Source organism: Notolabrus celidotus, chromosome 18 (genome assembly GCF_009762535.1).
Source record: "Notolabrus celidotus isolate fNotCel1 chromosome 18, fNotCel1.pri, whole genome shotgun sequence".
Taxonomy (NCBI): domain Eukaryota; kingdom Metazoa; phylum Chordata; class Actinopteri; order Labriformes; family Labridae; genus Notolabrus; species Notolabrus celidotus.
In genome coordinates this window covers 15278284-15290748 of record NC_048289.1, presented here as the reverse complement: position 1 = coordinate 15290748, position 12465 = coordinate 15278284, and the positions used below count along the sequence as shown (strand labels likewise).

Sequence of the window (12465 nt, the reverse complement as noted above, 5' to 3'; positions counted from 1 at the left end):
TCAAGAATTCAGCTTTGTTAATTTTTCTTGTTAACAATAAACAAAAAAATAATAATTTGTATTTAAAGAGTTCATTTGCAAAAACAGATAACTCCGTTTTATACATTTTCAAAAAACATATTTCTGTTTTGATACAGATTCCTAAAAAGTTACATTTTCAAGATACCTCTGATAAGTTAAGTCATTTTGACTTCGTCAAAGCCACCAACCTCAGTTGATTGATCATACCAAAAGCTAGTATTCGAAAAAATGTTTTTTTGAAACATTTTTTTTATTTTAAACGTGAGTTAACTGTTTTTGCAAATGAACCCTTCATTTGTTTATGTCTGTCTAATGTTTGAAACTCAAAAAAGATTTTTCCACAAATATTTCATGACAATATTTGAGATTATGTAAAATTTTAAGGGTGTGCGAAAACGTTTTTCCACCACCATATATTCAGAATTCTGACTGTTTTTCTTCAGAATTCTGACTTTAATTTTAGACAGTCTATGCTTTAATCTCAGAATAATAATTTAAAAAAATATTAACTTTAATTTTGCATCTCAGAAACACTCGATCCGGATCCAGCGCGTGAAGGCAGCGCTCTGCCGGATGTGACGTATCCTTCACGCTCATGTCTCCGCCAGTGTTTTTAAAAAAGCGGCGGTTGCTCGCTCGAGCACCATTTGGTGTACTTTAGATCTTATTTATCGCTGTTTCCTGGCACAGTTACAAATCGTAAGTGAACAACTTTTATTTATAGTTGCTCTAACTAATGTTGAAGGGCTAACCGATAAAACATTCTCATTACAAACTTACAAACTTGACGTATTTTGTTGTCTGGGCTGGCCTAGCTCTGTCAGCTAACATATTTGCACCTGTAGCTTATTGCATGCTGCTTTGTATGCTAACTGCTGGCGAGGCTAATATTGCTGCTCTTCGTTGTTGCATAATTTCGGGTTTTTCTTTACAGTCGCTTGTTCTGTACGTGCTGCTTTATTTCAGAAAGCATGCCTAAGTATACTTTAGCCTAATCTTACTGTTAAAAGTGAGCCTGATGATATTAAGTTTTATAAATATTGTTTTTTTTATTAATTGTGATATACTTGGACGACTGTACAGTTTTGTTATTGTAACTCAAATGTTTAAAATACAATTCACTGCGAAAACAAAATGGATAGACATTCAATATCCAACAGTTTCCTGTGTTAAGTCGCTCTTGATATGAGATCTATATTTTAATTTTATTTTTGCAGATTTAAAGCTGTTTAGTAACACCATTGCTTCGTTCTCCCCTGCTTCTAAAGGGACCCTGGTGTGTTTCTGCAAAGTCGTAAGCTCCCTTCCTGGACCAGGACCATGCAGAATCAGCAGCATGCAGAGGAGCAGGGCCTCCTGGGCTCGCTGTGTCCTGGGCAGAAGAAGCTGGAGGGGAAGACTTTCTATCTGGACAGTGTGAAGAAGCGTGCAACAGCCCTACTTTTGGAGGCCATATCTTTCCTGGGAGGGGTAGGCTTGTGCGAAGATAAAGGCACTGCAGTATGCCTGCAGATATCTTGCTATGACCCGTGGTTACTTATAATTGTGAACAGAAATGACAGGGCTGTGATCCTGGCAGTGACATTTAGATATAAGATTAATCAACCTTTAAACTCAGAGAAAATGAAAACATGTATGTGGACTGATGAAGCAGTTGAATCTTCTTTAAAGAGGACGCATTGGCTAAAATCATCAAATAAATACTAGATTCCTTAAAACAGCTATTTTGAATTATAAGTAAAAAAAACTAATAAAGATACATGTTTAGTGTGCATATGTTAATCATATGTTGCGTATGTTGAAAAAGTTACTGATTTCAATTCTGCACTTGACTAAGCTGATTCTATTTACCTTTTTCCCAAGTGCTGTTTTAAATTATGTTACTGCACAATAAGTTGGAAAAAAAGTAATTCATATATATACCTTCAGATTGTTCCAGATGAGTTCAGCAAATCTTGTCTTTAAGTAGCTGCTAAACTTGGTTTTAATTATTTTTAATTTTTTCCATTCTGAAGAGAGTTGAGAGTTACTTGCACAAAGACGTGAGCTTTGTTGTAACTGGAACTCAGGAAGGCGTGAGTGAGCAGAAGGGCACAGATACCAACAGCAGAGCAAAGGAGACGAGTGAGAAAGCCAGGATTCCTGTAATTACTCGGGAGAGTGTCTCCATCAATGGCAAACCAAGACCAGGAACTCCCAGATTAATGGTATTAAACCTCACACACTGGCATGATTAAACCTTTTACAGCTAGCAAAGCTATTTGTATGGAAAATGTGATCAATATTTTAAATACACGAAACAGCTGATTCTTTTGAACAGACTAGTTTATGTCAGCGTCATGTATTCATTTTTTACATCTTGGGTTTTTCCCCTCAGGTGTGTGGCAGCCGTGGGAAGGCCCTGCTTGAAAAAGCTATTCACAACAATGTAAGTTGGTTCAGACCAAACATGAGTGATAATATTCAGATCTGTCTGCTTACTTTTTCAGATTGTGGTTTGGGTGATTTGCCTGAGATGGACATGCATTGTTTTTTTTTATTTATTTTTTTATTTGGAATGGAACAGTATACAATACAATTTCTTAGGCATTTAACACCTCGGTATCACAGTCTTTCTTTAGTCCGCTTCAAATATTTAAAACAGAATAAATAAAACAGAATTAAGAGTAGCCGAAGAGAGCGAGCTGTCACAAGGACAGATAGCTTTTAAATTAAGTCAGATCTTAGTGGTTTCACTTACTCAGTGCATTTTGTCCAAATCCGGTAAACTCTCCATGTTGCACTCTGAGGGAAAATGACAGTTTTTCCATAATGTAAATCTAGTACACAATATTAATCCGGACATGCATTGTTATCATTATTGTGATTTGCTTTCTTGCAGGAACGTCTGAAGGGCAGCAGTGTTTTGGCGAACGCCCGATCCTGGGGTGTGAAGATTCTCTTTGTGGACGGTATCCTTCTGACAACCTTTAGGAACTCATTTGATGCAAAGATCTTACCTGGTTCTTGTTTGGGTTTCTGTCTATAGTGCATTGAAGCTCTACTCACAGCAGATGGCACCATCTGAGAGCTTGTGTTTTGTTCATCAGTTCAAAACTGAAGAAACTGACTGTTAATCAGCATCAAATATATCACTTTGATAATCAAATAACAGTGTGAGGAAGTCTTGTATTGTTCCTTAATGTTGTGCCAGATGTGCTTTTACATTTGAAACAGCTGACTCGAGACAGCCTCAGTGCCATACACAAGAGGCCAGAGGTAAGATGTCTTTGCACTTCACTTTGAATGAAACAACATCAGTATGTGCTGATTCAAATATATTGACCTTTTCAGGGTTTTTAAAAAGAAATGCAGCAATCTTTGAAACAACTGTAACACCAGTCTTTACTCTTTAATATGAATGAGTCTTAATGAGGCACGTTTTTTCATCTTCTTTGTTCTTTTTCCAGAGAACTCGTACGAAACAAGGTGCTTATGTTGTCAAAGGTTGGTGTACATGTATTGTGAATGACTTATTTTATAATCACTCTAAATGTCTGTAGGTATGTTGTTGGAGTAACTTAATTGGTTTTCTATTCCTTTTCACTTCCCCATATCAACAGCTGCAGCTCTGAGGTCTCCATATCTTAAGATTGAAGATTCGAGCAGGTACGCTTGATTTCTTATTTGGTGCAGTTTGTATTTATTTTAAAACATTTTTATGACTTTCAATTGTTATTTTACAAAAACAAAACAGCGGTAATATGACACACATCTGTTTGTTACAAATAATCCAACACACAGAACCTTAACCAAGAGGGTTCAGCAGGTGCTATCTTCTACAGTGGCTTAGCATATAAAGGAACATAAAAATATTAAGGTCCAATTGACATAAAAATAACAACACAAGACCATTTCTAATTTTCACACTTGATCTTCATTCTGGCCTGTTAATCCCATCAAGATACAGGCGTTTGGTGCAGTTTGTGGTGTTTTCTCATTGGGGGAGGACATGACTGCCTCCTTTTTGCAAAATAAGGGAATACTGCAGTGAAAAATCATGACTTTTTAAGTTCATATGGAGTTAACAAATCTGAAAAACAGCAGTTATGGAGTGAATTTTTAAGTCTTAGATTTGGCCATGTGGTTTACGCGCTTTCTTGTTTCACTGGTTCTGCTGTAATCCATGTAATCCAAGGGCACGATCCATGCTCGACTGTGTTCAGCAGCTTGCCTCTCTCTTTGCCTGCCTGCTGTTTGGTGATGAGCAGACAGTTCGTGGTTGAATCTATGGCTGTATTGGATTGCAACAGCTGCCATGTGTTGCCTAAAACGATGCCGATGCGGAGAAAAAACCCAAAAACTACATCTACTGATGGAAGCTTCAGATTCCTGTGATAACGTATAGTATCAACTTGAGAGAAGTCAATGTAAAGATGATCATATGGTCATAGCATTAATCTTCTTTTCTGATTTCAGTTAATCAGTAAAGAGAAAGACAAGCTAGAAATCAGCAGGGAAATTAAGTTTTAATGCCTGCCTAGGTTCATGTGAGGGTTGTTTAGTATCCAGTTTGATCGTTGAGTATAATGACAGTGATCCAACAATGGCTGCCAGTGACCTGCCCCCCTGCTTCCGCCCTTCCTACCCCACTGGTTGCTAGCTCTGTCTGGAGGTATGCATTTCAGCCCAGATGATTTTCTTAATTGAACCTGTGAGGGAGTCCCATCGTGTAACGTGACAATCCGTCCCCCGAGTAGAACTGCCCCCCTGGGGTCCAGACCTCTCAGGGATTCAGTTTCCATTCGATGAGGCTTCGCAAGCTCTGCTGCCTCTTCCTGCGGGGGATCTCCATGTGTGAACAGCTCTTTTCATTTGCCTTCTCATTTCAGTTAATTGAAGTGCTCTGGATAATGTGAAGGGCATCGCTGGCTGGGAGAAACTGAACCCAAGACCTCTGAAACATTTGAATATAAGCCTAGACGAGCTCAGCTCAGATGTCCAGTGTCAAATTCAATTGAAAATGCAAAGTGGTCTGAAATATATTCATATCTGTCTCTTTGTACTAGCTGCATTCACGTGTTGTCGCTGTTGCTTGCGTGTCTTTCTGCAGCTGAAGCATGTTAGTTTATTATTGTGTTTGTAATTCTGTTGTTTTATGATCCAACTAGGAAATACAAACCCCTGCACATGCAGTCTGTGACCTTCCCGTCGCTGTGGTACTCTGGACGATTTAGTCCTTTTGAATCTCCTCCTCCTCCTCTCTTTGACAAAGAGACAGGGCAAAGAGAAACTAAAACTAGGTTTGTTTAAACGACAACATTTCGATCATGTAGAGTATTGTTTTGCTGATTTCAATTCAAGCTGATCATATGTTATGTAACAAACATGACAGGATAGAAACTACAAACCACATAGGCAATATTTTGAACAGGATTTTGTAATAACTGGTTCATTCTTTCAATAGAGAGAAGAAAAAAGTGGAAAGTAGCGTTCAGGACAAATCCCTAACCCCACTCAGCTACAACCCTTCACCCTGGCGACCACGCAAAAAGGACATCTCCTACTGTGAATGCTGCCATCAACCCTTTAATAACCTGGAGGAGGTAGAAATATCTTAAAAGCATATGACTGATATTTAATGGTGTTGTTTGCTTGTAGTGACACCTGACTTGATGTCCTTGTTTGATTTTGCAGCACTTACAGTCTGATCAGCACCGTGCGTTCGTGCTGGATCTCTCAAACTACAGCGTGCTGGACCAGCTTGTGGCCGAGATGCTTCCAGGATTCGACCCTAACCCACCTGAACAACAGAAGGAAACGCTGAACCAGTGAGTATATATTATCAAGTAGGGATGCACGATATTATCGGCACGTTATCGGTATCGGACGATATTGGCTTAAAAATGAACTATCAGATAGTGGCCAAAATGCCGATATAATTAACCGATAAAATAATGGACTGCTGCACACATGTCGGGCTCATGTTTTAAGTTAAATTTGAATTAAGCAGCAGTCTGTAAGGTACATGTAGCTGACTAATTTAGGCACATTTACTGTCAAAGAGTAAACCATTTTATTTAATTTGGGTTTAATTGCTGTACAGTTGCACTTTTCACATGTTACCTGTGAACAGAGGTTAGGTTTACTTACTATGTCAAATGTGAAAATTTCAAATTTGCCCTGGTTGTGAGTTTTGTTATGATTGTCTCAGGGAGAGCATCATCCAAGTTTAAAGTAGGATGTATCTTTTTGTATGAATTTGGTTTGAAAGCAATTGTCATAAATAAATAAGCAGTTTTAGTATGAAGTATTTTCTTATTTTGCACAAGAAATTAATATTACATAACAAATGTGTTAAGAGTATCAACATAATATTGTACACTAATTCCTATACAGAAAATAATTGATGATCTCTGTACTTAGGTGTGCAGAAAAAAATATCGATATCGGTTATAGGCTAAATGAGTTGTAAAATATCGGCATATCAGATATCGGCAAAAACCCCAATATCATGCATCCCTATTACCAAGCCTTGCCCTTAAGTTTGACACTCCTTTGATCCTTTGAGATTTTTGTGTTTCAATGGGGGGATTTTTTTACTATTTGCTTTATCTTCTTCCTAGACCACCTAGTCTTTTACACACAGAGGATGTCTGTGAACTGGAGCCTCTCACTGATGCTGAGACTGAACAAGCTGTTCAGGCCCTGCAGTCATTCAACGCTCACACCTTCATCCCGTCACCAGGAGTTCAGTCTCTCTCACCTGCTAGCATCCAGCCTGTCGATCCTCAAACAGACTGCAGGCTTCCTCTCAGTCCAGCCATGCCTGTGCTGGATGCTGAACCACAAACCAACCACTTAGCCAACCAGCAGCCCGACACTCATAATCTCTCCCCCTGCATTTCCACGGACCCTTACTCCCTGCCTCCAGTTCTCAGCCCACAAGTCTCACTCATGATGGAGCCACACAGCCCATACTCAGAGCCTCCTGTCCTCAGTCCTCAGCAGTACACTGTGGACAAGGCTGTGGAGGGACTCACCTGTGAAATAGACAGCTTAGAGAATATGTCTCAGTTTGTTCGAGCTGTCACAACTCCTGTCTCTTCCCCATTTCTTTCCTCTGTGAACCTGACGGATACAGACGACATAATAAGATCAAACAAAGACTCGCTTTTGGGATTGAGTGAGATTGTGTGTTCAAGAAAGGATTGGGAGTGTTCGCTTCCATCACGCAGATCTTGTTCCCTTCCTCGACAGTTAGCGACGGCACCAAACCCAAAAAAGCGCTGTAGATCAGCCAGCCCTGAACCCAACCAAAGCAAAAGGAGGAGGATTACAGAACGGCGATATAAATCTGAAGAAACAGAAAGAGACATTAGGGCAAACCATGAGGGCTGTTTGTCTTTTGACAAGCTCTCCTGTCTGCTGTCACAGCAAAAACTCTCTCCATCATGCACTGGTGGAACACTTCCTTTAAACAGACGTTTACATTGTTTTCTGTTCCTGCTGTACAGAATTTCACTCTGGCACTAAATCAAATGGACACCTTGGTCAGAGTGCTTCTTCTGCCGCGAATCAACCATCATGGCCACTCTTAAAATCAAAGACTTTCGATCCTCCGCTTCCCTTCCCTACTGACAAATCTCTGTCCAGTCAAGACTCTCAACGTTCATTATCCCTCTCCACCTCAGTGTGCATCGAGCCGGCCCTCATACCGGACTTAGCCGCGCTCTGCCCGTCATCATCAGACTCTGACTGGGACTGCGACCTGCTGTCACGGCTGGGGCAGACCTCGGCCACTCCCCCGCCTCCCAGCGTGCAGGGCTGCGAGCTCGACAAGGAGCTCCTCCACAGGCCGTGCACCTGGATGCATGACACCAGCTACGAGTCCCGTCTGCACAACGTCCTGGAAGCGCCCAAAACGGCGAGCTTGCTGTGCGGAGAGGAAATGGACCCCACTGCCTTTTCCAGGACTGTGGTGCAGATTGTTGAGGTTCAGCACTGACGTTTACTTTTTCGGGGATTATCCTGAAGATCTGGAGGAGCCATCATTTGAAAGCTGTGACAGGCATTAGGTGGAACAAGTTTCAGACTTTGAATCTACTTGAACTCATCAAAATAAGTCAATGAAATTTACACTGAATAAATATTTAAAACCTAGAACAAACTGAAATGAACTATCAAGCTGTTCTAGAGATACAGATTTTTAACCGTAGTCTTATTTTTTCTATAAATGTTACCAACTTGTTGCATCCTAAAGTGAATTTAAAGAGCCAGCCGTGGGGTTTATTGATGCAATTGTCTTCTCAACCCCTAATCCTCATGTGAAGATAGCCCTTAGCAGTATACTGTGTGTGTCGTGCTGACTGCAGTTTCTGAGCGGCTATGTCCGGGAACACATGGTGGTATTGAGAATTTAATGAGGCATTTCTGAAGGGGGCATTACTCAATTACTGTGAGTGCTGCGTCTGGACCAGATCCCACTCTCACTGGCGTTCAGGCGTTAGTGGAGTGGAGAACTCGCACAACATGCAAGACAGAAATCTGTCTGATTAATGTCAAATGGCTTTTCCTGCCTTTTGAAGGTGGGCCAGAGGACTGTGTGTCACTGTGTGTGTGTTTATCTTCTTTCATCTGATTTTGAAGTGCAAGGTCATTTCTCATCATAACAGAAGCAAACATCAAAGCTCAATAAATCCCACGTCGTCCTCAAATTGCACCCCCTGCATGTCTTATGTGGACATTTAAAACAAATGAAGACCATTACAAGGGATATGATAACCTCATGACTCTCAGGGCTCTTACAGGAAACAGTCTTTCCTTGTAGAGTGTTTTTTTTAAATAAATGCTTTTAACCAGAAACATTTCCTTCTGCATAGTTTATCAAAAGTTGTTCTTGGGTAAAAAGTTGTGGTACACTGAAGATTCTTCTTCTTCCTGTGTGTGTTAATATATGCTGACTCTGCTTGTGGGCTAAAGGAGAGCTAAATGAGGACTGAAGGATGAGGAAGGGCAGCGGAGGGTCGATGTGTCCTGTTTGGCTTGTCAGCGCAGCTTCCAGCTGACTCAGATAATATTTGATATCCAATCATCGGCCCATTGTTATGTAACCCTTACCTATCCACTGTCGCTTGAATCAAAAGATCCTTTGTATGGGTACAGCCGGCCAAAACCACAACAGCTTGTCATCGAAGAAGGGAGCACAGTCCTACCCTAAATGTGACTTGTTCTGGGTGTATTATGTTGGAATAATAAGTAGGAATAGTCTTGGCTCATGAAATTTACAAATTTAGATGCAGTGTAAGAAATAAAACTAAAGAATAGCACGTGCTCTAATGAGGTTCAGCAGCTCCAGAACACCAAGATTGTCCTGCGAACAGTGCAAATGCACACTTAGTGCAGTTTGATCTGTAGCTTGTCTGGAGCTTACTATGTGCTCTTGTCAAACAGATGGAGTTATCATGCCATTCGAGGTTTCTATTTTTTTTTCTCAACAGTTTATTTTCATCCACACTGGCTGTCAGTTGGGAATTGTGCATTAAAATATAATTTTGTTAATAAAACATTAATGAAACAGCAGAACCAATTGCCCATCATCATATGCCCCTTTATGCTTTATAGCTGCTGCAATCAAGCGGCAACCTCTGGTCTAAAAATATGAGTCCAATGCTGAAGTGCGAAAAACTGCAGTTCATTCGAGGATCCGCTTGAGGCTGGCTCCGGAAGTACCAGAAAACCACATAGACCAATTAAGAAAAAAACGATCTTTACAGCAGAAATAAACATGTTTACAGCCTGGTACAAAAGATAGTGTAGGCTGGATAGCTCATTTCTCAATCGGCACACACTCTAGGGGAGTGAATTTTTTTCTAACACGGCAATTTCGAAGATATTGAGATTACGAGTCTTCCAATGAGAGGCACAACTGACTTGGTTGACAGGCGGGAACACAACAGCAATTCAGCCACAGTATTGGTTAAAGCCCACTAAATAAACAGCCTGTGATTACACTTGCCACAGCAAAGATTCTTGCACTGACACACAGACTGTATAACTCAGGAACATAGTCTCTGTGCTGTGATTGGTTTTTGAAGTCCAGGGCTTGTGGCCGCCATGTTTGGAAATACTGACACAACGGCTGTTTCCGAAACTGCCTGCTACATACTACTTACTAATGTAGTAGGCAGTAGGTACTGCCTACTACATGCTGCGTTTGAATTTAGTATGCAGTATGACTGTTCTGTTCGATCTCTGTTGCAGTACGCTGGTCAGATGTCACTTGATTTCCGGTTTCGGAAGCGGAAGTAAACAACAGACAAGCCGATAGAGAACTACTTCTTTAGCATCACTTATGATTTAAAAGTTAGGAAGTGGTTCATATGTAATTCATTAACTTTCACAGCACCAAAATGGATTTCCTCTCGTCAAAAAAGAAGGAAAAAAGAAAAAGCGGAACAAGCGCTTATGGGAAACAGTACGCGAGGGCAGACTGGTCCGATGCATACTGTGAAATTTCCCAAATCAGTAGACATCCGGGGAGTCTTGGCTTACTGCAGATTTGCTCTTGTTCACATACTGCATACTACATACTGAATTTTGGCCAAATCAGTACGTACTGCTAATATAGTAGGCGGTTTCGGAAACGGCCAACCACTTTGGGTCAGCTTCGAAGACCGAAGAGGTGGAGTTGAGGCAGGCCTTTGACCTCCTCAGTTTGCCGTAAAAATTACAATTTAACATGAGTGTTAATGAGACTTCTTGACCCTTTGGAAAAAACCTGAGTGGACACTTTAAGCAATTCTGCATTGGCCTTATTTTCTCAAAATTGTAGATTGCCACTTGAACACTCCTTAAAATAATGATGGATGCCATTTATTTTGTCAGCAAAAAATGACTACATATGTACTAAACATGACAAGCAATGAGAAGATATGGATTTGTCCACAGGGTGGCACCAAAATTAACAAACCTTAAGTTCCTCACAGTAGCTTTAATTCTGCAGTTTTGGGACTCAGACCACTGATCTATTTTTGACAAAGTTTCTGGTGACACAAATAAGAGTAAAAGGCCAATTAGGTCAAGATTAGTTAGGTATTGTTGTATGATACTCAACTTAGACAACAAAAAAGCTTGAAAGCTCACTTTTGGGATATTAAAATGTGGGCGCTATAAAAATTGCCTCATTTGTTTTTTATGTTGTAAGGCATGGGTTCCCAAACTTTTCAGACCACGACCCCTAGAATATAGGTGCCAAAGACTCACGACCCCAACTGTCCCTTGATGTAATTAAATGTTGCTTCATACTTAATTTAGCCAGTCTGCAGAAAATGAGTTACAAGCACACATGGCTGTTTCTATAGAGAAATTTCCTGATGTTAATCAAATAACACGAAGACAGAATCAACTTGCAGCCTTTGCTGGTTTATTGAAGATACAGCAGACAGCTCACATCTCTGATCATCATCGAAAGACAGACGGACAGACCCACAACCCAAGAAGAACCCCAAATGAATCCTTTCCTCTGCTTTTATGGCCTCCCAGCAACGTCATCGTTTTACGTTTATCCTGATAGTTACCATGGCGACAACCTCCTACATGGAAGTCTTGCTTCATACTCGGCTCCATTCTCGCATTCTGTCAACATATTGTATAACTGGGACACGTACGAAGTGTCAGATCATGTTGACCTGAGTATCTGTGGTTTTTAAGAAACCACGTAACACCACGTGTAGTGCCAACTTTCCCCTCAGATCACGTTGACTTGAGTACCTCTTTGTGAGAAAGTGAACTAATGAACCCCTTTAAGGACAAATAGAGGAAACATCTGGTTTTTGGGAAACCACCTTCTCACTCACATTTCTGGGACTTTAGTGAACTCGCCAAGATATTTCCTGTACTGTAATGAATTAATCATAGACTGTATAAAATATGGACGTAGTATCCGTGACGCCACCCATCTGTTTCTGAGGCGCTGTTTTGAGGCCAATCGTCGTTGGCAGCCATATTGCTGCTGTCGAGCGATTGTGACGTAAAGAGGCAGGCTTTCAGCCTCCTAGCCAACAGCTACAGTGTTCCCGCCTGTCAATCAAGTCAGCTGTGCCTCTCATTGGAAGACTCGTAATCTCAATATCTTCGAAATTGCCACGTCAGAAAAAAATGTACCCCTTACAGTGTGTGCCGATCAAGAAATTAGCTATCCAGACTACACTCGTCTTTTGTACCAGGCTGTAAACATGTTTATCTCTGCTGTAAAGATTGTCTTTTTTGAATTGGTGTGTGTGTGGTTTCTGGTACTTCCGGAGCCAGCCTTAAGTGGATCCTCGATGAACTGCAGTTTTTTAGCACTCCCACATTGGACTCATATTTTTAGACTGGAGGTTGCGGCTTGGAATTAACCTGCTACTCCTGATGCTTTTGTCGATATATAATTACCATGGGCTAAATATGCAATTTTAGATTACT

General features: G+C 40.7%; 1 protein-coding gene across 1 annotated transcript; it reads left to right on the top strand.

Moving 5' to 3' along the window:
• The first annotated feature begins 588 nt into the window (after positions 1-588).
• Positions 589-8865, top strand: dbf4b (DBF4 zinc finger B). Its single transcript, XM_034707764.1, has 12 exons — positions 589-720; positions 1290-1491; positions 2037-2228; positions 2399-2449; positions 2903-2972; positions 3215-3279; positions 3471-3507; positions 3624-3669; positions 5172-5303; positions 5468-5606; positions 5698-5831; positions 6627-8865. The coding sequence occupies exons 2-12, from the start codon at positions 1342-1344 to the stop codon at positions 7534-7536; spliced, it is 1926 nt and encodes a 641-aa protein (XP_034563655.1). The 5' UTR covers positions 589-720; positions 1290-1341; the 3' UTR covers positions 7537-8865.
• The last annotated feature ends 3600 nt before the right edge of the window (positions 8866-12465 follow it).